Source organism: Microplitis demolitor, chromosome 10, assembly GCF_026212275.2.
Source record: "Microplitis demolitor isolate Queensland-Clemson2020A chromosome 10, iyMicDemo2.1a, whole genome shotgun sequence".
NCBI classification, from domain to species: domain Eukaryota; kingdom Metazoa; phylum Arthropoda; class Insecta; order Hymenoptera; family Braconidae; genus Microplitis; species Microplitis demolitor.
Window position 1 is genome coordinate 3,548,606 of NC_068554.1, and position 24,741 is coordinate 3,573,346.

Genomic DNA, 24,741 nt, shown 5'->3' on the forward strand with positions numbered 1-24,741 from the left:
GTTTTAATTTTATGATACTGGTTAGCCGACGTCTAATAATTTTTAAATTTATTTTTAAACGATAAATTTATAAAAGAAAAAATATTTTTAAAAATTGCACCTATAGTTTTTTTAATTTTTTTATGTGCATTTTTTTAAAATCTTTTTTTTTTTTTATAATTTATCATTTTTAAAAAAATTTAAAAATTATTAAACGTCAGCTAATTTCAGTATCATAAATTTTATTATTGTTTAGTTCACGCATTCTCAAACTCGCTCTTACGTATGTACAAAAATAATTTATTTAAATCTTACCGGGGTATCTAGGTCACAGGAGATTTACAGTCAGTTTTTTAATGATTTATATATATATAAAAAAAAATAAAAATAAAATAAACGATAATTATTTAATGACATTGATGATAAGGATGAAAACAATATCGAGTCACTTCCAGACTTGTATCAATCCGTCAGTACTGCCAGTGAGTATGCACGTGTTGGACATCGCCACCGCGGAAATGGTGTCATGATGACCGGGATTTGGTGCTTCGAGTGGTGGCGCAACCCCTTCGTCAGAGGATCTCACACGTGCACCCGCGGACGATATGGGTCCTGTAGCCGCGAGCACTTCCTGTACGACGTTCGTACCGTCAATTAATCGCTGCTCGTAAGCCAAAGAGTTTGGCGTTATGGTATCGCTGGCAGCTGGTAAAGCCACGTAGGATTCATTCGGTGTATTTAAGTCCCAATATCTCAATCTCATGTCCGTTCCACCTGCCAATAGGAAGCCCGATCTGTCAGTAGAACCCGCGTACATTCCACAGATACTATGACCTTCTTGGGAATGACTCAAAGGCGGCGCGCTCGAGGCCCAGAGTACCATCTGACGGAATCCAGTCTCTAAATTCCACATTGAAATTTCATTATTACCTTGGACAGCGGAAATAATCCACGACTGTTCGGTCGGATGGGTAATAACCTTTCTAACACGTGCGCCAGTCGGATGTTTTATGTTACTGATTGGTAACTGAAACCTGAGATCCCAGCAGATGTGAGCACCGGAACTCGTGCCGAGTGCCAGCCACTGCTGATAATTATTTACGCAGAAAGAAGTTATCACACCGTGTTTTAGATCGTTCTCAAGTCTCCAAGCTGTTCCGGGACACCGTAAATCCCAGCCTATTAACGAACCGTAGAGTGTTGCGTAAACGAGTACTGACTGAGAACCAGAATCTAGATACTGAAGATCAACAGCGCATCCTTCATTTGTCACGTCCAGTTGTTTAGAAGACAGTACGGTCATTTTACTGGTACCCGCGTCAAGCCTCAAGACAAATACTGATCCCGATTGACTAGCAGAACTCGCGAGCGATTGCCCCTGGTCACAAACTGCCAATCCCACCAGCGGACCACCGCGATGTACGTAAGTTTGTCGTGATCTATTGGCAAGATTTTTACCCTCCATCTTGCTGGCATCCCAAACTCTGATGCATCCATCAGCTGCACTACTGGCAAACAAACCAGAGTCGGGAATCGAGACTAATCTATTCACTGCAGCTCGATGCTCGTGCAGATAAGCCACCGGTACACCTCTTGGTCGCCAATTACTTGATAATAATCTAGTGCCAGCATGCCAGGCCATGTTGTCTGCCCAATGCTGTGCTCTCAATGCCGCCGCATGCTGCTCTTGTTTACGACACGTCAGCTGTCGTAATTCTAATCGACATGGAGCACAACGATACTGTATATACGAACGTTCATGTAACGAATGATCATTCATACTATTTATGTCAGTCAAACTGTGCTGCGGTGATAGATGAATATCACCGCTGTGGATCGTCGGTGATGGACTACTACCGCTATTAGTCAAATCAGTTATCTTACCAACAGAATTATTGGTCTCTTGAGCTGCAAACATCGTCCTCCATTCTTGATTCATTGTCGTGTAATTCGTAGTACTGTCAGAAGTTCGCCGATCGAATTTCTTGTAACTCGTAACTCCAATATCATTTTTGGTATCGGGATAAAGTACGACAACATGATGACGTATCGTGTCTTTTATTGCGTTTAATTCTAATTTACCTTCAGTGGCAGATTTCATTGCATTCTGTTTACTATCAGCGGAAATACGATACTTATTTATTTTAATTAAGTGGGATTTCATTGCAAGTAATTGATCCTCAACAGTCTCAGTCATTGATTCAGAACTGAGTCGCCGGAATAAATTACGCAATGATACTGAGGTTTCACTATACTGCGGTACGCTGCCAGTTATCGCTTTAGAACGAGCAGACTTTCGTTCTTCAAACGCGCGAAATAATTCTTCGACATCCTGGTACTTTATGACAGAGTCATAGACGACTCTTGGTATGCTTGGTATCAGAGCTTCAAGAACGAGCACTTCCTTTTCGATCTGTATAAGAGAATGTTTGAGATAAGGTTGAATCATAGTTTGTACTTTGCATTGCACGTCGACTAAATTCAATGTCCGCGCAGCGGCTGAGATTAATCCGACGGTCGCGTGTCTTATCCACAAGTTCGGATGAACAAGAAAGACGACAGTTTCTGCTAGCAATTGATACAAAGCGGACTTGTGGAGTAGGCCGAGTTCGGTGAGTGTCGCCATTGCATTTATCGCCTTTCTAGTTACGAATTCCTCAGGATCTGTGAGTCCTTGTTGGAGAAGGGGCATCAGTATTGGACTACTATGCCAGCCAACGTAAGCCGCCACGCCGACAATGCACTCGAAAAAAGATCCACGTAATTGTTTGTCTTCCTTATCATTGAGGAAAGTTATCACATGACTTAGCAACACGTCATTGGCTTTTTGTTTGCCAAAAAACACGCACAGTTTATTGATACCACTCTCCATCAACGTCTGCTTTACCAGATTCGACGAGTCAGTCAGCAACATTGACACTGATTGCTGCACCATTTCATGCAATGTCTGTAGCTCACTGTCATAACTTGGCTTAGGCCCTTCTTTATTACCCAGGTTTATTAAATGAGCATTTTCTAGATAACGCAGCGCAATGTGCGCCAAGTGAGCGATATTTTCAGCGTATGCTGCTCTTACAATCACCGCTTCGTCTTGAGTCACATGGGCTAATCCTGGAAGAATGTACTCCGGAAAGATGTTGACGTCTGTCGGAGGTATTGATTTAACTAGATACAGACACTTTGTAAGAGTATGAATTGCCGAGACCCGCACACGCGGCGCTGGATCATGGACGAGATGAAAAATGTACGGTAGTATACGGTCTAGAATCGTTTCATCTGATGTATTTTCCGCCAACTCTAGAAGTATTTCCAGGCTCTGTAATTTTGATTGCGAGTGATGCAGTCCGCGGATACAAGACGTCACGAGCTGAGTTATAATAATCAGTCCTTCGAGTCTGTCCGATTTTAATTTAAATTCTTCAGCATCAGTCACAGTCTCGTCTTTCTCCGACTGTCCGACTGATTCTTCCACGTGATCCTGCTCGACTTTTTTATTATCAATGTCATTAGCTTTTGACAATTTGATGTCATTATTTATTTCGCTTTTGTCGAAACTTTGGTCACTGTCACCTTCAATGATCGTGTTTTCTTCGCTTGGTTCCGCGGAATCTTCGCGACTCAACTCTATATTACTTCCGTTAATACTTTTTTTCATACAATCATTTTTATCAGTGTCATTATTGCTGTTTTTACGACTCGACACGATCTCTTCTTCACTTTTAAATATATTTATTATGTTACCGATGTCTTTTTTCAAGCGATTTATTTTTTCATCGGGTGACATTATTGGTGCTGCTGAAAATATCAGCATGTAAGATTGTAAAAATGAATAAAAATACTCGGGGAATATTTTTCCGCGAGCTTGTGATAAATAAATCTCGGCGCTCTTTCTATTTGATGGATTTTTCTCCAACATCGAGGCTAACAATTCACGTATGCCTGAATCATCTATTTTGTCGAGATGTTTGCTTGCGGAGTATTCGCTGTTTCTGTAGGCTAACAACTGAGAAAAATCAAATGGCGGGTGTCCTTCATTGTAGAGTTCTGTCAAAGCACAGCCTGCGGAAAATATGTCCATCGTTGGATGCAAGTCACCTGTTTTTAATTCCTGCTCTGGTAGCAATAGTGTGCTGGTTAATTCTGATGATAAAGTTTTGACAAAACGCTCGGGAGCGATGTAACATGTTCTGTAAGTAAGTAAAATTGGGAAATTTAATTTGAATAAGCAATTAATTGTGCTGCTTACAATTATAATTACCTTCTTCTTGATGTGTCGAAGAAATAAGAAAAATCTGCTGGGTTGTCTTCTGGTAGATATGTAGGCTTAAAACTTGCAAAATCTGTTAATAAAACCCAGTTCCAACTTGTTATCATTATATTTTCTAGTTTAATATCACCATGACATACTCCAAACTGTAATTACAATTTGATGAAATTTTATCAAGTGCGAAAATAAATCAATGGTATATTGTGTGACAAGGGATAAAACAAAACGATTTCAGACCAGGGTGAAGGCTGACACACCCACAGTCTGAAATCGTGTTTCATTTTGAGTTACACACAATATTTTTCATGATTACCTGCATTGGAATTTAAAGTTTCAGTGTCAGCAGTCAGTCAGAAACAAGTTAATTTAAGACCAATGGTGTCATCAACTATCAGCGTAAGCGTAAATTGTCATTTGTAATTTATAATTAAGCAGAAACTACAAATACTATTTATTATTCACACTAATTTTTATAAAACTTAATTACAAAGTCAGAACTGTCATTTACGTAAATAAAATTACTATTAAACTAATGACAAGTATTAGAGTTTAAACTGCGAATGTCTTCAGTCAGCGGGCAGAGACATTATTTGTTTCTTTCCAAGGGACGGAACACTAGTATATTAAACACCTAGGGAGGAAAATAAGAAATTCCAACCCGCGTGTATAATTGCCCGGTGGCAAACACTCGAATTGGAACGTCCGATCTTCCTCTGTGGTGTGTAAACTATTTTTCACCAGATCTGTACTTGAAAGTTTAAATTTTTGGCTCTGTTCGTGGAAAGAATGGCGCATGCGCTAATTTTTATCATTTGTTCTCTCATAAAATAAAAGAACGACTTTCTTCCCTCTAAACAGGGCAGGAATTTAAACTTTCAATGCAGGTGTGGTGAAAAAATGTTTCTGTCGCTGACTGGGCATTCGCAATTCACGCATACGCTAATATTAATTCGCGACATTGGACTGAAATCTTCTTTCGACTGGCTGCAGACACTGAAACTTTCGATGCCAGTATCATGAAAATAATGTCTTTTACCTTGTGAGCTTGATGAAGTGCATAGAGAACTTGAAATGTAATCCATTTTTTTTCAATATTCGACAAAAAAGGTCTCGTGCTAATTCTATCATACAGCGAATACTTGACGTACTCTCTCATAATAAATCCAGCTTTCTCTGTCAGCTGAATTATTTAAAAAAAAGTAAAAATAGACTAATTAATAAACATAAATACATAACAATATAATTTTAATTTAATAGTACCAACTATAGTTCTTTGAAAGGGCAAACAATTGACAGCAGACGCCAGCTTCGATCTTATTTCTTCTAATTTATCATTGTAAGTTGACAGAGGAAGTGTCGGGTCATGAATAACAAATACTTTGACAACAATCAAACCTTCTTGACTTCTTGCTCGCGCAACTTTGAAAAATCTCGTGCTGCCTAAGCTATTTAAATAATTGAATTAATTGATTAATTAATCATTGAAATAAAAAATATTTTAAGAGATAAGTAGACATTTAATAAGTACTTACTTAATGTCAAACAATAGGTCACTGTGATCTGTCAAATAATGTTCAACAGGAAATATTTGACTTGGTGCAATACCCACTAATTGATTACCCATTTTAATTATATTAATATAATAATAATAATTGGGTATATATCAAGTTAAATATTGAATACTTTAATTAAAAATAATAAACATTATTGTGTAGATAAAATAATTATTAAAATATGGAAAGTGAGGTTCTAGTGTCAGCTGTTATTACTGACGTCTAGAGAGAAAAAGAGAAAGTAACAATAAAAAAAAGAGAGAAAGCTTTCAGTACAAGTCATCTGTGTAGATGTCACTGTTGCGCGGGAATAAATTACAAATAAATATGTCATGCATATATGTCATGTATATTTATTATTTATTTGTTAATAAATAAACCAGCAAGTACAGACTGCAGAAGATGTGCGCCTGCGCAAGTATCCAATTTTATTTTTAAATTGTAATGATTTAAATTATTTGAATATAATTGAATTCAAAAAGAAAAATGATCGATAAAAAAATAGTATTTTACGATCGAATGTGATTTAAATATTTCAGATTTAAATATCAGATTTGAATATAATCGAAGCTATTAATAGACAGCAAAATGTTGACAGAACAATCAGAAATTAATGTCACCGAAAAAATGTCTGCTGAGAAGATTTGATACAAATGGTAAAAAATTAATTATTAATAATTATCAAATGTCATGTGAACTTGACAATTGAGTATGAATGTTGCTGACAATTGTCAATTTTGAAAATTTTTGAATTAATAAATAAAATACAAGTAAAATAAAAATTTTTTAATTCGTATTTGAGTTTTTTAACAAATCAATACGCGCGTTTTCTTAAATTTAATTATTGTAATTAGTTTATATATTTATTTAAGAGTTTTATCATCCGTCTCACGTCTGCTATATTACGCTCATAATTTTTTATGACTCTTAGAGCCAATATTCGGGTCGTATTTTGGATAGAAGTAGGATTTGTGGATACTGTTGCATTTTTGGACATTTAATACTGCATTTAAATTTATGAAAAAGTATAAAATAATACTTGCATTGGAACGGTGTGATAAAGTATCTTCTTACGCGGAAAAAAAGATATATCCGGAAATATATGCCGGTAAAATAGTATACGTACGACATTACTAAAGATATTAACCGGATATAAATTATGTCATTGCGTATTTTACAAATTATTTTAGATAAATTTTTAAAGGATTCAAAACAGGTCGTAAAATGGCTAAAAACGGTACTCGACTTTTTTTAGATACAACAATTCGTCAGAATAGCTTTCAAGGACCTCAAAAAGTCAACATCTGATGAAAACTTGATTTTCAAAAAATCGAACCGAAACCAATAATTTACATTTTTTTTTAATTTTAAATTTTCATAGCGGATTAAAAAGATTAACTTTAAGACAGCATAGAATTTAATTGCATTAACTTTAATTTAACAATCTCTGTGCTGCTTGGGTATTGAATAAAAATATACAAATTTAAATCAAGACCTTTCCAATGATCCGAAATTTAATTATTTCTATAAAAAAAAAAAAAAATATGGATTGCAGAAAATTTTTACATTTAATTAAAACAAAATAGATTACAACAAATGTTATTAATTTTAATCGTTTTATTGATTTATTTATATAACTACATGTAACAAAATTGTCGCATGAGCGTCAATCTACACAGTAAAAAAAATTTTGTATAAATTTAAAGTGTTAACAGTTGTTAGTACAGTAACACTGAGTAAATAGTAACGCAGACTCTTTTCTTTACACAAATACGAAAAATTTTTTACTGTGTAGCATCTCTTAAGAGAAAACGAGCATTTTTAATACTTTATATATATTTTATTTATTTATTTAGATTTTTTTTCATTTATTTTTGTTTTTTGTAAAAAGAGTTGTGGTCCTCGATTTAACTATTATGAAAATGTTCTTTAGATACAAATGCAAAGCTAAGCATATTGATGTGTACCTCTAGACCATCCTCATGATTATAATACAATTTTTTATATTATTCTTTCTTACGCAAAAAAGCACGAGCCTCTACTTTATATTTATATTATTACATTAAATTAAAGCCATTGTATATTTAAATTACATTAAAAAAAGTTATCTTTGTAGCTCTAAATTTAATTATTATAATTATTGAATTAGCAATACTTGGAAGAAATAATTTTTTTAAATTTCTTTACAGTTAACATTTATTAAAATGAGTTACTTTACAATTTAAATAACTTTTTTTACACATTGACTAGACTTCAAATATATATATATCCATTTTTAACAATAAATTTAAATATAAATAATCTAAAAATTTCTAATGTCAAAAATTATTAACATGATTAATTTTAAAGCCACTCATTTTAATTAACAAAATTATTATTAATAGTATCGCTAAATCAATAAAAAATTTATGATCATACACTGTCAAAAATTTTTGTGTAAAAATAGCTTCGGAGAACTTTACACGGTCATCTAGTTTGAAATAATGGTGTAATTTTAATGGTGTAATCTACTTTTTTACACCATTCTGTATTACTATAATTTTAATTAATGAGCAATAAATACACTGTAAGAATTATTGAAAAATAAGCGAGTGGTAGTGGGGAGAGCCGAGTCACAAAAAAAAGTCTCTATGCTGCAGGCAGGATAACTCATGACTGCCTCATGTGAAATCAAAAAACCAAAAAGACTTCTTTAGTACATAAGTTTGATGGATTTGAACGAAGAAATTAACAAAATGTTCATTTTTGAATTTTTGGTAAAGCTGCAATCAAAAAATTCTTTCTTTTGTTTAATTAAAAAATAAGTAACTATTGAAAAAAAAACCCTTTGTTCAAATCCAAGATAAACTTATGTACTAAAGAAATCTTTTTGGTTTTGTGATTTCAGAAGAAGCAGTCATGAGTTATCCTGCCTGCGGCATGGAAACTTTTTTAAGGTGGCTTGTCTCTCCTCACTACCACTGGCTTGTTTTTCAATATTTTTTCATGAAAATTTAGCAGGACATTCTTGAAATGATGCTTAATAATGTCACAAATTTTGAGAATTTTAATAACGAAGGTACTCTGAAAAAAAAAATCACAAAAATATGCTCTTTTTTTGTATCTCAGACCCGCTTCCCCCCTTAACGCAAAGTTATCATAAATTCTACACTTACACACTTGACGGTGTAAAAATTTTCAACTCACACCGCGTAAATTTAACCCAATATTTGGTGTTATTTTCACAGAAAAATTTCTACACCGAGTAATTTACACTACACCGAGTCGAAAAATTTTTTACAGTGTACGAACAAATGATATTCAAAATTATTAGATAAATAGACTATAAATGTATCCAAATATATATTATATATAATGACAACGATGATGATTGATGATAAATTGTAGGTGTTATCAAGCAAAGCGATTTATTGGATGGCGTAGAAGATGGAAAGTACGATAATTATAAAATGTCGCATAAAAGATGGAGCACTTGAGCCAAGATTATCTTGCAGTACTTTATCATGACACCTGGCTATTAAATCAAAATCAATTTCGCTCATCGGACTGCCATTGTACTCCATCGGTGATATGCAGTAATTATTTTTACGAAACTCATGGACGGAGCCGTTTGTAAAATCACTGTCGAATAATTCATGAATAAGACAGTCGCAAGAAAAGTAATTGCTCTGAGCTGAAATTGAATGTACATTCAGCCAAGTGTCTTTAGCTCTCGGCGCACGCAACACGTGATTGCCTTGAAACCTCAATACCCCAATGGCATTATCACTCGTCAGTTTAAGCTCTTCAATAAAGTCTATTTTATTATTAAGTATATATAAATTATCAATATGATCTGAGTCAGTAAATACGTCCGGTTTAATAGTACCAAGATCACTTTCCTGTATGTTTAGTAATTGAACGTGACTTAGACCACGAAATGTGAACGGTAATAGACTAGTCAAATCCATGAAAGTCAACTTCAGCAGACCAACATTCGACAGTCCGTTGAATGCATCGGGTTCGATTGTCCTTATTCCTGACGGAAATATCAGACGTTCGACGTTATTCAGACCCGAGAACGCTTTACTCTGTATTGTAACTATCGGATTATTTGTTAACAATATCAACTTAATGTTACTAGTTCCGGCAAATGAGAATTCTTCAATGTACTTTATTCTGTTGTGCGCAAGCAGAATAAGGGTGACGTTGTGTAAAGTCGCAAAGGAATATTGTCCAATGTAACTCAGAGGTGTGTATTGAATTGACAGATCAGTCAACGTCGTCAATCCACGAAAGGCAAACGGTTTAATTACCGTTATATTATTACTGTCCAAACTCAGCTTACGCAAGTAACGCAAGCCCTTGAATGCGTCTGATTCAATTACTGAAAAATCATTTTTTGACAATGACAAGTCTTCAATTCCTTGATTAAGGTACGTGGGAATTTCCTTTAATCCACCGGTGTTGCAAAGTACCTGATTTAAATAAATAATCAATCAATTAATAGAATCATATATTTATTTAACATAAATTGCAAGCTCAATCTCACCTGTTTGGAGGAGAGACATATGCATCCCGACGGGCACAAAAAACTTTCCGTGGTCGAACTTATTACGTCTGCTGTTATATTTTGACAGAAAATAGCCACCGTCAACCATAGCAACTCTAAACTTGGAACCTACACACGTAATTTATTTTTTAAAAATATGTATACATATGTAATAAAATACTGTGAGTATATTATAATAAAATTAGTACCTGCGCTCCGTAATACATCAATCTCGTTATTTTTAGAGCGCATGCCTTAGCATCAGGATGATAGGCGGTGTCGGGTGCAGGAGCACACGTCTGTTATATGTCCCAGGATAATCCGGTTTGTCACCAGTAAAAATATATCATACTTGGCGGGTTGAAAATTCACTTCAAGTATAGCAAGCACATATATCTTTATATATATTTTTTTTACGACAATACTTTATATTCTATTGACTCGTGTGATTTTATATGCCAATAACTTTTGACATTTGGTTCTCTTGAGATTTGTGGTGGTAAATATAATATATATATTTATGTATATGTATGTATGTATATATATTTATAGTATGACTCACTGACTTGTCAAGTACAAAGTGCACAAGCAATTGCACAATTGTATGAAATTTTAACAAGTACGTAGGATTCAAACTGAGCTTTCATTCGGAGCTTCACAACTGGGCTCAGCTTCTATTACCCCCGTTAAATGTTGGTTGTGCGCAAGCTCATAATTATTCTCCCTATTCGCGTGCCGATGTCAGTGTGGTGTTGAGAGTTTAAAGCACAGAGTACAGAGAGGGATGATACTAGTCAGTATGTAGTGTAGTTATAGGATGCTCCGACAAAACTGATGGGGTTGAGGTAGAAGATAAAAAGTAGAGTAAAAGAGTCTGATCACCAGTTCGCTGTATCGAATCTTTAAATGCCGACGGGCAATTCTCCAATGCCTCGTTATCCTGTGCTTGCTGATGTTATACTTTTTGCCCGACAATTTTATAAGATTACAATGTAATTTAAAAGATATAACTGTTATTAAAAGTTTTACAATACAATACTTAGTAATTAAAATTTGAAAAAAAAAAAAAAAAAAAAAAGCAATAACAATAATAATAAACTAGATAAAATTTTATTACAGAATATTTTTAAATTTATTGAGTAACAAATATATAGATTTAATTAAATGCACGTGATTTTTATTTTTGAACAAATGTCACATTGATGGTTTTTTTTTTGTTTTATTCTTAAAAATAATAAATTTATGTGCTCGTACATGAGTACGGGTGCATTAACGTCGTACAATTATAAAGGAACAAATTCGACTTATATAAATTGGTTGTTATTAATACACTTGCAACATTAGTAAAATGAAAAATCAGTCTTAGTAATTAATACAACGTTAGTTGTTAAGGCATCTGACGTTATTATATATAATAATATTATATCATTCATTTGAAGTAAATACAATAACGATTATATACTGCAGTACTAAAATTTGATTTTTTTTTGTGATATTAATTATTTATATTTTACAACAACAATAATAATTATTATTTATAATTATAACTGCACAGTAATCGCATTGTATTTTATACACGGAGAGAAATTTATGGTAACAATTACAGTGTATTGTGGGATTAATTCCCATATCGTATGGTAACAGTTTTTTTTAAATATTAGTTATAAGAATGGCATCTATAAAAATTATAGTAACCATTACCATCTATATAGTTTTTATTTCTATGGGAATAATTCTTATAAAATGATGGTAATCGTTACCATAATATTATCGTAACCGTTACCATATACTATGGTAATAATTACTGTAATATTATAGTAATCATTACTGTCTATTATGATAATTATTACCATACTATTACAGTAATAATTATCCCATATATGGTAATAATTACTGTAATATTACAATAACGATGACCATGCTGTTAATCATTACTGTTACATTACGGTAATTATTACCGTGTATTGCCATATATTATAGTAATGATTACAATATATTATTATTTTAACCCATTTGAGTAGATTATACGGTAATTTTTTTATATGGGTAATGACTGAAATTACAACCATGATATATTGTACGGTAATAATTACCATACATTATAGGAACTATTACCATAATAATAGAAATTGTTCTCATAGTTATGGAAACTTTTTCCAGAAATTATGGACATAGACTATTCCTAATAATTATTACCGTAACCTTATGGATCGATATATCATAAACGTACTAGAAGTTGCCATAATTTTCTCTCCGTCCAGTAATGCAAAGAAAACATCTCTGCTTGAGGTAACTGTTGTACAATACAATAACTAAATAAAAACTTTTTGAGGTAGTTGACGGTAACTGCGATAATGCAACAAGGCACTCTTTGTACTATAATACATACATATGTATATGTATATAGAATACACATTTGTAACTTAATTATACATTATATTCTAATATTAACAATTATTTATGAGGTATATCGTACTAATATTAAGTGATAATTTTTTTTTAAAATTATTATAAAATACTAAGTGCGAAAATGATACAATTTTTTTTTTTAATAATAATTAATTGTAATAATTTTTCTCAAATTATTACGAAATATTACACTCGATTTTTTTGCAACTTATTTAAAACATAATAATGCGTGTCGTTAAAAATATTTCTACTTAGTACATATAAGTGCAACATATATATATATATATATATATATATATATATATATATATAAATTTAATTCTTCATCAATGTAACTACATTTATTTTTACGTTAATCTATTCTCTCTTTAAATTTTTAAAACTTTATATATATATTTATTTATACTCATATACTTTTATTTATATATTTATATAGCACATGTGTGTCATATATAATAAAATAATAATTAAAGAAAATTTTTTAATAATCCTTAAGGTAATAAGATATTTTTCGAAGATATCATTTTAGGACTGAAATAAATTTGAGTTTGTAATATAATAGAAGAGCAATTATAAACTGTTTTTTTAATTAATGTATATATGTAAGGCGGATTTATATATCAGTCTTATATGTAGGAAATGAACTTATGTTCGTTGTACAATTATTTGAGGTAGATTGGTCCCATATTGATATCCTATACGGTGGATATGCTTTGAGCGAATTATATTATAGTCATTATTGCAACCTATCCCAGCCAAAACTGTGATTTAGTCATTTACTTATTTTTTATTTTATATTTTTTTTTTATTATCAATTTCTATTTACTATCTACACAAAAAAATTAATTTCTTGGCACAAGAATTTCTTTCTCGTCCTAAGAAAATTTTTTATTTTAATTTACAATGAAAAAATTTTCTACAGGCGAATAAAAATTTTTTGCGCCAAAAAATATTTTTTTTTTCTGTAGATTTTTTAAATTCACGAAAACGATTAATTATTCTAAATTTATATTTCTTTAATAACAAAAAAAAAAAAATTAACACTTATACTCAGTCATTAACGATAGTATTTTTTTTCTTTATATTTTTACGTAAGTGTTGATAAAAAAATTTTTTATAGCTACAATTTTGCTCAATAATCTTTTTCTCATTTTAGTATAATTGTCTTTTAATTATTTAGCATTTTATGCTGTACTAATAATTATCTGAATTATTATCATTTTTTTTTTTTTATACTTTCCATTACTGAAATATTCCACAGTTAATTGTACTCGAATATCAAGTCGTTAATTAAAGAAAAAAAAATAGCCTATAACAAAATACAATTCTTTCTTCTAATAAAATCTTCATTCACGCGATTAATTTTTATACTCTTTGTCATATATTCAAATCCTCATTTAATATATACTTTTTAATAAAGTCATCTGCTCTAGAGTACGTTTAATAATTAATCACAATAACATGATCTAGTACACTAATAATGTGTAAACATTATTTATAAATATAATCTTTCTTCTTTAATTATTTTTTTTAACGTCAACAATGCGTTAAATAGTTAAAGCTCAGTCGTAAGAAAAAACATATAAGATATTAATTAGATCTGAGATATTATTTATGAGCTTTTTTTTCTTTAAGAAAAAAATTTGTTTTTAATAATAATAATAATAATAAAAATAATAATTAAAAAAAAAAAAATAAAGAAATAGGATACGGTGATAGATATTTCTCAGTCTCTAAAATTACAAGTATGCACGCGGTCTCAGTCTTATCACGGAATTAACGATGATAAAATTATTCAGTGAAAGCCGAAGCTTTTTTTCTTTAATAATAAACCCGCGTCAGATAGTCTATTCTTCATTAAAAAAAAAAAAAATTAATTACAATCATTTGTGATGAACATTATCTGGGTCAGGTTTTTCTTCTTTGATAACAGGCGATACTATTACACGTACATCAGACTTTCTACTACTCATCGACAAGTCTTCAACTTGATCTTCCATATCAACTTCTTGCTGATTATGACCAGCGCTTTGAATCGATCGATTCGGACTAGGACTTGGAGTTGGTGTAACTCGAGATATTTCCATTGCCGAATCACGATCGTTTGAATTTTCTCTACTCTTGGCATAAGCTTGTTCAATAATAGCACTCGGGCTCTCGAAAACACCGGTCTTATTATCATAGTCATTGTCAGACATCGATGCATAAATACTACCGTTAACATTACCACCAATACCATATGGAAAACTGGCTCCGCTATGATTACTACTACGGCGCATTGATCGTGTGTTAGCGATACCTAATTTTTTAACTTTATCGTAAAGCGTACGCGATGGTACGTGAAATTGACGCGAAGCTTGGAGTGCACTCATACCATTTCTCACAGCTTCAATAGCTGAGGCTATATCTTCTTTAGTATACTGCTTATAACGTTTCCATTCACGATTTGGTTCAGCGGTCGAACGCATGCCTATTTACCAACAGACAATAAATCATTAAATAAAAAAAAAAAAATAATTAATTAAAATTTATATAGATTGTTAAATAAAAAAATATTTACGTGGTGACAATTTTTTTTCGCTATCATTGACGACAGTGTCATAGGGACTCCGTCCTTGCGAAAGACTCATGCTGTTGCGTCTGCTGTCCGTGTTATCATTGGCCGAGTGATTGCTGGGACTACGGTACTCTTGATTGTCAGCGTGAATAAGTGGTACGGCTCCTTGGGAACTATCAGCGTTACCTTGTCCAAGAACAGTTCTTAGTATAGGTGTATCACGACCCATCATATAATTTGGTAATTTGTTCTTACGGGTATTTAGATCGTTCTCGTAGTGAGCAGCAAGCAAAGACGCATGGTGGGCAGACATCGATGACCCTTGATGGAGAGACGACGCAAAGTGTGATCCAACGAACGGTAAATTCCACCCAGGCGCTGTCGGAAAACGTGATTCGCTGTGAGCACGAGCTGGTGATTTACGATAATTGTTGTAGTATGGTGAACTGGTTGAATGTGGCGGTGACGTATGATCACCAATTCTATTATTACCATTTCCATTGCCAATACTATCAGAATTAGCAGCCAAGTAGTTCATACAACTGGTGGTTATTGCTGGTGACGGTGATGACGGACTGACTTGGTCACGACGTGAACGACGTTGCTGATGGCTGTTTTGATGTTGCGGTTGTTGTTGTTGCTGCTGTTGTTGCGAATGGGACTGAGATTGCGTTTGCGACTGCCGTGTTTGCGCACACGGCGAAGATGACCGTGAAGATGAGTCAGGAAACTCTGGCACATCAGTCAGCCCTTTTATTTTCAAATAATTCGCAATTTCAAGCAGTGCCGGGAGTTCTTCAGTAGTGACACTGACTTCGCCATGGTACATATACTCAAGTATCGCTTTCATCTGATAGTATTTAACATTAACGAGTATCAATGCACGTGGTCGGTTCAAATTTTGTAATATTTTACGAAAATACGACGAACAGGCAGCGAGTACCAGCTTGTGACATTCAACCAGTAAACCATCCGAAAGTCCAATGGTTACATCAGTCAGTGCTCCATTTTGATATAATTCTTGGAATACCGTTATCATGTTTGCATGATGATTGTTCCATCTTAGACAGTAATGCTGCTCCGAGGTGCCCATTGTCAATTTTTGCTACCGCAAGGCGGGAGCTCTAGATTGAACAAAAAAAAAAAAAAAAAAATAAAAAAATTGTAAAAAATCATTAAGCTGAAAGCACTAATTAGTTAATTAGCTGAATGGACTTTGGATAGATAGGAGCGTCATGATGCATCGAAAAATAATTAATTATTGATCATTAAATTTTATTTTCAAGTACATTGATGAGTCATCAAGGCCATTATTTGGCGATACGCTTAATGACATTAACAATTAACATCAAATAAAAAGTTATTAACGCCGAGTACTATTAAGAATATTAGCATTAATCATAAAGATAAGCTTTTAAAATTATTATCTTAACAATGATTAAGTTAAGTTAAAAAAAAAAAGAAAAAAAAAAGTAAAATTAATAATTAGATTACATAAACTATTGATTAAATATTGGGTATTAATAAGTTTAATATGCCGCAAAATTGGTAGTTTTTATTGTGCGCAGAAGCGTATTTTATACTCACGTGATAATTCAATGCCAACCGCAAGTCCCCGATGCGTAATTCCACGAGCCAAAAATTTCAAGGTCCAAACACTGAAGATGACGTCAGTTGCGATTAAAAACAAGCAAACAAGTGCGCGAACAAACCAGGAAGTGGATAATAATAATAATAAGTTATTTTACAATTATTACATAAAATAAAAATAAAACAATAAAAAGTTATAAAAAACGTAAACAATGTTATAAGCACCGCTAATTAACACACACAAATATATAAATTAGCTAAACAATATAATTTAAAATAATTAATAAAATAATAAGAACACATTTAATTATTAGTAAATATCTATCACCGGTGCACCGTATTTTTAATAAATATATACATATATATATTTTTTATCAAGCTAACTCGCGTTAGACATGTGTGTTACAACTTACAACACAAAATACCAAGAGAAATAGACTACTAACGCGAATAACGTCTAAAACTTAAATGCCACATTGAGGAAATGTTAAAAGAGAGAGGGCTGGGACATTGCGCGTGAGTTATTTTTTGGGGATGGCAATCTACAAAATACGAGCGAGATAGCCAGTACTACTTTTAAAAGTGCATTAGAAAAAGACCAAAAAGATATATATGTATACATGTGTGTATCACTAATAGTAGTACCTATAGTAAGAATTTTCAGTAAGGGGGGAGGGAAATAGACACAACACACGCGTTTTTTTTTTCACGCACGCACCCAGTATACCCACACAGACTCAGTACATGAGCGACGTCGTCTATGTCTATCGTTCGTACAAAACACCCGCACGAATTCTGAAAGAAGGTCGAACGGAAAGTCTATCCCCACTTAGTATTTAGGGCTCTAGGTTCTATCTATCTACATTAGTAAAATGTATTGTATAGTGTAGAGGGTTTGGTTTTTCGGCAGCATGGGTTTTCCACCAAATATCGGTACCAGCAAATGTATAGTCTGGTATAGTGCACCAGCGGTGAACATTTAAAAGAACGAACGAACGAGCGAACCCATGATCGTCTCGAGTGCGACGAACTGGCGCTTTTCCGTAGGGGTGGCCAAAATAATCTCACTCTCTCCCGCCCATACCGCGTATATTTTTCCTTTTCATAAAAATCTAAAGTTGCTTACCACCACCATAATGACCGCCGCCGCAACTCGGATCCTCTCCTTCTCACCGACCGCGTATCATTTCATTGGTTTTCTTCTCACTCTTGAGGCCAGCAAACGCTAATAGCTTCTTCATCATTTACCATCTCCAAAACAACAAATGCTTAACAGAGCTGACGAATGACACGTTTCGATCGGCCAATCCACGCAGTCCTCAGCCCAATAATCCGTCCCTATTTGCCCTTCAACAACCGGACTCGCTTCTTCCTCTGCTGATCCAATCTTAGACTTCGCTCCAATGCTATATGGTGTTTTTTATACAGTTTTTCATAGTGTTAGATCATCATCATGGCTATGGTCTATGATGCACGCTGAAACACTCTGTTTTCTAGCAAACCTACGTCATTAGTCTCTCCCCTTTCCTCCCCCGTTACCCCACACTTTTTTGCTCCGTTTCCCTCATCATATTTAACTGCTATCTATTCTCTTCCCATTCATTTTAAATTCCCTTCTATTCCGTCTGACTTTCTGCTGGTTGTTTTGTCGCTAAACAGCAAACTGATGTCTCTCCTCGCCATAATGGAAAATTCACATGCCTAAAAATTTTAAAAATCTTATCCCAGTCTTTGTAATCATAATCAAACCCAACTCCCTTGGACCCTACACCTACGACCTTTTTTTTTTTTATTTTTTCTATGGTTTCTTATCCTGCCTTTCTCTGTATTCCGTAACTTCTTATTATATTCTTTAGCTTGCTTTTTGCTTTTTCATTCGTACGCTATGATGTTGATCTACGCAAGTGTGTGTGTGTGTGTGTGTATGTGTGTGCGGTGATATGATGCGACTTTGGGAAACTGTTTTGTGGAGGGAGTCGAATAGAAATAGGCTGGTAAAAACCCGTCAGGCGACTACACTACGAAAAGAAAGAAATGGGAAAAAAATAAAAATATATATACATGTTATGGAGATGGAAAAGAAGGGACAGTTTTATTTTATATTTTTAGGAATTCGCTTGTATTAATATGAATACGCAAAAGATATAAATATATAATACTTACGAAGAATTTAAAAAGTCTGCTGGTGAATGTTATTTTGAAAGCCTGGCTACCCACACGTCGATATTCTCTACGTGGTTTTAATAATCGCTGTTTCATATATATATATATAAATATATTTTATTTTTTTATTTTGCCCAAGTTTCAAGTTCACGCTAATCGCTCTATGTTTTATTGCGTAATCATCTCACAGAGATAGAGCTATAATTTATAAGATAAATATAATAGAGAATGCAAACATTGTGTGTGTAATTTAATTTTTATGTATACATATTTTTAAATTCGTATATATTTATAGGCCTTATTGTACAAATGTATAACGTTATTGTACAATAAATGTATGTATGGTTAATAATAATGTATGAAAAAAAATAAAAAAAAAATATTAATGATTTTATTTTGCTTTTTGGTTCGCTTACTCAGTTGGAGTTTCTAAAATAACTACAATTTAAAAAAGTTTAATAAAATAATAAAAGTTACTACATTAGACTTTTCCTTATCGCACGGGATAATCGCTACGTTGAATGTAAAGAACGAGCATTCTTTTCGCTTGATGCGTGTTAGATTTTTTTAAAACCATATAACGACTACGAAAATGCATGGCCAGCAGTAGCGGAACCGCTTTATAGTCGGCCCCGCGCAAAAAATATAAAAAAAATTCGCGCGTCTGGCGAATTATTTTTGCTAACTACTTAATTCGCTGTTGTGATTTTCTTTATGTCAAATAAATTGTTTTAAAAAAATTTTTTTTGTCTTTCGTAAGAGAATGTGATAGGATATATATTTATAGATATAATAACAACAGTATGGATTTTTAATTGTTCAATAAAATGGTATTTTAATTTTAATTTGAAATTTTTAATTATTTTGGCTTTCCTGTTGACTCAAAGAAAAAAATATTTTTATTACGACAAAGTCAATGATTTTGTTGAATGTTATTGACCTATTTAGTGTACAATACTGCAGGTAGTTGGATTTAAAAATAATATTTTAAGTCATTAATTTTTAGGAGAATAAATCGATCCTCGTTTATTATTTATATTTTTGTTTCACGATTAATTTTAATGAACTTTGATGTTATTAAATTTTATTGTCATTGTAATTAAAAAATTTAATACTTTTGTTTTTCTAAAAGTATTATTTGTCGTAAGTTAAATTACTTAAGATAAAAAATATTTTTTTTTTATCAATTTTGTGCATTTGTCACTAAAAAACTTTCTTTTTTTTTTTAGAGTTAATATAGAATTATATTATTTTTGTACAAATAAAAATGAGGTTTTCATATTTGTGCGTTGATAATAAATATCTTAAGATTGTACAGTCACTTATAAAAATAATAAAAAAAAAAAAAAAAAAAAAAAAAGTTAAATGCATTAATTTATTATGATATTGAAATTAGCCGTCTAATTATTTTTGAATCTTTTTTAATACGATAAATAATGAAAAAAAAAAATATTTAAAAAAATTGCGCATGTAGTTTTTTTAATTGTTTACATGTGCATTTTTTTACTTTTCATTTTTTTGTAGTTAAACAGTTGAAAAGAAAATTCAGTTATCGTTAATTGTCAGTCATTTAATTTATTCTGAAACTTAAATTAACCAACGTCTAATAATTTTTGTAAAAACAATACATTTTAAAAAAAAAAAATTTCGAAAAATTGCACCTTTAGTTTTTTTAATTTTCTACATGTGCATTTTTTTATTTTTTTTTTCTGTAATTAAATAGTCATAAAAAAAAATAAAAATCATTAGTTCTCCGCTAACTTCAGTCATTGACTTTATTTTGATACTGAAATTAATTGACATCTAATAATTTTCTGATTTTTTAAAAAACGATACATTTAAAAAAATTGCACATGAAGTTTTTTAAATTTTCTACATGTGCATTTTTTTGCTTTATTTTTTTTTTGTAATTGATTTGTTGAAAAAAAAAAAATCTTTTAATAATAATAAATACAAATTAAATTTTTACTACAAAAAAAAAATTAAAATCAATAAAATAAATGCAGTTAAAAAAAACATGAAATTTATAATTAAACATTGATTAATTTCTAATATCACGTTTTATTTATTTATTTAGGTTTAATGTTCTTATTATTTTTTAATTCGTTGAATATAGTAATAAAAATTTTTTATACTAATATATATTTCGACAATAGCCGTTAAAATGTCGAAATCTATAGATTACAGTAATTTTGATAATTTTTTTTATCATCTTTTGCGTACCGTCTCTAATTACCTTTAAATGACGTCAATAAATGGTAATGTTAAAATTTAATCTACAACTAGAAGGAAAAAAAATTTCACTTGATAAAAATTCACGAGCTCAAAAAAAAAAATATAATAAATGTTAATATAAAAAATCTACATTCAATAAATCATTCAATTGAATTGATAAATATGAAGAAGAAACGAATAAAATGAAGGCAGGTGGGATGAAAAAAAAAAATATGCCCATGATGTGAATTTTTTTTCTCACCCTCGCAACTACGGGAACCACCTGAGTCCCGAGTCTTTATATATATATATAATAACGGCCTGAACTATAATCTTAAATTTTCTTTTTTTCCTCTATCTTATTCTCTATCTCGTGAAATGCCTATGACTTATAGCCAAGAAAAATTGCCTTCTGCGATACAAAAGAATAAAAAAATTCACTGGCAAGAAACGTAAAATAAAAAAAGAACCTTTTACAAAATAAAAAATATTTTTCTTTTAAATACAAAGAAAACATTCTGCACTATCTTAAAAAAACTTTGGATAACATATTTTTGATATTCATGTGATTTTCATATCTATTTGTTTTTCATGGATATGAACGATAGTGGCGCAAAGTTCAACGACTGCACACGTGTATCATTTTGTGTTACAAAATTTTTTACCTGCGTATCATTAAAATAAAACGCATAGATATATCATATATGTACATATATTATAAATAAAATAATAACAATAATAATAAAAAATATGAAAAAAAAGAGAAAAGAAAATTAAGAGCCGTATGTCATTTATAATCCGATGAACGGAGCATTTCGGGGGGAGGATGGGCCTCTTTATGATAAAAAGGGAACAGGTTCTTCTCAATATTCCTTAAGTCAAAAAATCTTTATATCCTACTACAGGGAGGCTGAGACCAAGTGTTTCTTCTCTAGGTTAAATAAAATCCTCTTCAAGTTGACTGCATTCGAAGGCCAATGACCAACCGACAGGTTCTCGCGATCAATGTTCTACCTGTCTTCAATAATAAGAATAGGGTGGCCTAAGGCTTTTCTATTATTTAGTTTTTTTTTTCCTTTTTTTGTCCATTACATTTTCTAATAGACTATCACCCGACGTATTACTGCAATATCGATAAATTGACCTAAAAATAACGGGTTCTATTTATGAGGATCAAAGTACAATGTGACTATTTTTAGACACCCATTTATTTTATCATATTTTTTTAATTACGACTGACAATTATAAATATATAAATTAAATTACGTAGGAGTTTCCTGTTTAAATAAAGCAAAAATAAACCGTGGCCAGTAACCTCGACTTCCATCTATTGTTGTTGCGCCACATACACACAACACATTTAACCGGTTGCAATAAAAAAATAAAAGGGATATAGAAAACTCTGGCCCGGATGGACTTAACATTAGACGTTACGAAGTGAGAGGTTTAAAAAAAAAAAATAATAAAAAACAGAAATAAAAAGCAAGAAGAAGCCAAAGACGTTGAGGATGAAGAAGCATCGGCGACGGCGACGGGAGGAAAGGGCGTGGGCTTATCTGCGTTAGAAGAGCATTAGTTCGGCTAGGCAAACCGGTCTCTATCCAATAATATATCCCTCTTACTTGTCGGTCCTAGTCGAGTCGCATGGATAGGAATGTGTACGACTATACCGCGATGTTGCCACACGCATGCACAACATATGTTACGCTTGAAAACTGCATTGGCTTTATGGCTCTATGCTATATACGGTTTAGTTTTCCACGTGGCAAACTCTCACGACCGCGCCCAAAACTCAAAATTATAATCCAGAGTCAAAGACCCTGACATGACTCTAAACTCCAGGGAAAATATAAATTTTTTTTTTACATTTCCTGATAAATTTTATGGATATCACAAAAAAATTTGACATTTAAATAATAGGATTTATAATGTGCACAAAATTGATGATACATTTTTTTAAATGTTCCGGAAAAAAAGAATTTCTTGGCGCGAAAAAAATTTTGCACTGAAAATTTAAGACATAAATTTTATTAGTATTAGAAAAAATTTGGCGTTTGACGTTTTCGCTCAAAAAAAATTTTTTTTTTCAATTTGTAATGCGAAAAGTTTCTTGGGAAAAATAAAAATTTTTCGCGCAAAAAAATCCTTTAATTTTGTGTGTATTTTAACAAATTTTTGGAATGGATGCGAAGTAAATTCGGAGCAGATTATTTTTCATTTACTTAAGTTCCTCTGGAGTGAAATTAACTTCATAAAGAAGTTTATTTTACACACAAAATTTCCCTGGGGAGAGAAAACATTTCTGTTCCTAAAAAACTTTTTTTTTTTTTCATTTCATAATACAAAATTTTTGCGGCCCCAAAACTCCGTAGAGTAGATGGGAATTAAATTTGACCGTAGAGAATTCGAACGGAAAAAAAATCCGTATTCACTCCGAAATTTTACAGTGCAGTGTACCGTTATGCGAATTTGATCCTTAATTATTTGTTTGCTCAATTGTTTAGTATTTTTGTAAAGGGATCGCAATTTGAAAAGGGTAACTACGCAATTGGTGAAAGTTTTGCATTGATCAAAAGAAAGAATACCGATTATACTTAATAATGTAATGTAATGTAATAGCTATCAAGGTAACAGGTGCTAGATTTTTCGGATTAGTTTTTTATTTTTTGTGGAACCTTTTGTAGTTTGAAAACGAAAAGTTGTATTGTTAATGGTAAGGCCATGGTCGGTAGAAAAAATCCCGATGCACAACGCAGCATATAATAAGAGCTACAACACATATTAAAAAAAAGGGAACCACTAAAAAAGTAGTTGAGTGAGGAAGTGAGAGGCGAGAGGAAGATTAACCTTGGGTTGGGGTGTACTATCACTATATACTAGTCACGGAGAAGAAATAAAATAAAGTATAAAAAAGGGGGGAAACGGGAAAGCGCAGTGCGTCGTAAAAATTGTAGGCAATCTTTGCTTCTTGGGCTGATGATTTTTTTTTTGTGTTTTTTTTATAGCAAAGTACCGGCTATTTTAAAGTAAAGGCATGAAGGCGGTCGAGCGCGCCGTTGGCCAACAAGGACAGAACTATGGGAAAAAAAAGGACAGGTCACCCTCTGTTTCCAGCATACCAAGCGACTTGCAGCTGAGAGGACTCTTCTTCTTCTACTTCTTACCCACGTTTTTTTATATTTTTTTTTTACATCCATTCCTTCCTTTACTCTCAAAATCCTTCTGTCTCGCTCGGGTTCATTCAAATCCAAATGACTTTGGCTTCACCCATCGCTTATATACTTTCAGACATCCACTTGTGCTTCACGATATCCGATCTCTGCGTGATCCCACTGCAACGGCAATCCTCTATGCTACTCAGGATTACTTTTTCGAACAAAGAAATTGCTTTTTGACTTTTAAGTCATTGCGCAAGAATTATGTATTCAAATATATTTTACTTTTCCTTGTCTTCTTTGTTTACTGATAGTTTTTCTGG

At 32.1% G+C, this 24,741-nt stretch overlaps 3 protein-coding genes and 1 long non-coding RNA gene across 6 annotated transcripts; 1 reads left to right on the forward strand and 3 right to left on the reverse strand.

The window, feature by feature from the left end:
- Positions 1-181: 181 nt before the first annotated feature.
- Positions 182-6,028, reverse strand: LOC103569908 (phosphoinositide 3-kinase regulatory subunit 4). Of its 2 annotated transcripts, XM_008547450.3 has the most exons (5): positions 5,779-6,028; positions 5,511-5,691; positions 5,283-5,426; positions 4,238-4,392; positions 182-4,166 (listed from the first exon to the last, which is right to left on the reverse strand). In XM_008547450.3, the coding sequence occupies exons 1-5, from the start codon at positions 5,868-5,870 to the stop codon at positions 425-427; spliced, it is 4,314 nt and encodes a 1,437-aa protein (XP_008545672.1). In that variant the 5' UTR covers positions 5,871-6,028; the 3' UTR covers positions 182-424. The 2 variants fall into 2 exon arrangements, with proteins under 2 accessions (XP_008545672.1, XP_008545673.1); XM_008547451.3 differs by lacking the exon at positions 5,779-6,028 and having other exon boundaries at positions 5,507-5,597.
- Positions 6,029-8,157: 2,129 nt separating this feature from the next.
- Positions 8,158-10,619, reverse strand: LOC103569906 (chondroadherin). The gene is made up of 3 exons (XM_008547449.3): positions 10,540-10,619; positions 10,331-10,459; positions 8,158-10,256 (listed from the first exon to the last, which is right to left on the reverse strand). The coding sequence occupies exons 1-3, from the start codon at positions 10,555-10,557 to the stop codon at positions 9,207-9,209; spliced, it is 1,197 nt and encodes a 398-aa protein (XP_008545671.1). The 5' UTR covers positions 10,558-10,619; the 3' UTR covers positions 8,158-9,206.
- LOC103569907 (uncharacterized) lies at positions 10,136-10,661 on the forward strand. The gene is made up of 3 exons (XR_548948.2): positions 10,136-10,214; positions 10,320-10,512; positions 10,576-10,661. It is a non-coding gene; the product is annotated as an uncharacterized LOC103569907 (long non-coding RNA).
- A 2,405-nt stretch (positions 10,662-13,066) lies between these two features.
- LOC103573939 (sex determination protein fruitless) lies at positions 13,067-17,784 on the reverse strand. 2 transcript variants are annotated; one of them, XM_014442033.2, is made up of 4 exons: positions 17,532-17,784; positions 16,884-16,954; positions 15,300-16,420; positions 13,067-15,209 (listed from the first exon to the last, which is right to left on the reverse strand). In XM_014442033.2, exons 3-4 carry the CDS (start codon positions 16,387-16,389, stop codon positions 14,623-14,625), a joined length of 1,677 nt encoding a protein of 558 aa, XP_014297519.1. In that variant the 5' UTR covers positions 16,390-16,420; positions 16,884-16,954; positions 17,532-17,784; the 3' UTR covers positions 13,067-14,622. The 2 variants fall into 2 exon arrangements, with proteins under 2 accessions (XP_014297519.1, XP_014297520.1); XM_014442034.2 differs by having other exon boundaries at positions 15,300-15,482; positions 15,552-16,420; positions 16,884-17,783.
- Between the last annotated feature and the right edge of the window lie 6,957 nt (positions 17,785-24,741).

What these genes read in the sequence shown, in the direction of transcription:
- LOC103569908 (XM_008547450.3), bottom strand. Translation starts at nt 5,870, where the DNA reads ATGGGTAATCAATTAGTGGGTATTGCACCAAGTCAAATATTTCCTGTT. An exon ending in GACCTATTGTTTGACATTAA is followed by an intron (nt 5,692 to 5,778) that starts GTAAGTACTTAT and finishes TTATTTAAATAG; the next exon opens with CTTAGGCAGCACGAGATTTT. An exon ending in CACTTCATCAAGCTCACAAG is followed by an intron (nt 4,393 to 5,282) that starts GTAAAAGACATT and finishes TTGTAATTACAG; the next exon opens with TTTGGAGTATGTCATGGTGA.
- LOC103569906 (XM_008547449.3), bottom strand. An exon ending in TATGTCTCTCCTCCAAACAG is followed by an intron (nt 10,257 to 10,330) that starts GTGAGATTGAGC and finishes TATTTAAATCAG; the next exon opens with GTACTTTGCAACACCGGTGG.
- LOC103573939 (XM_014442033.2), bottom strand. Translation starts at nt 16,389, where the DNA reads ATGGGCACCTCGGAGCAGCATTACTGTCTAAGATGGAACAATCATCAT. An exon ending in CGAAAAAAAATTGTCACCAC is followed by an intron (nt 15,210 to 15,299) that starts GTAAATATTTTT and finishes GTTGGTAAATAG; the next exon opens with GCATGCGTTCGACCGCTGAA.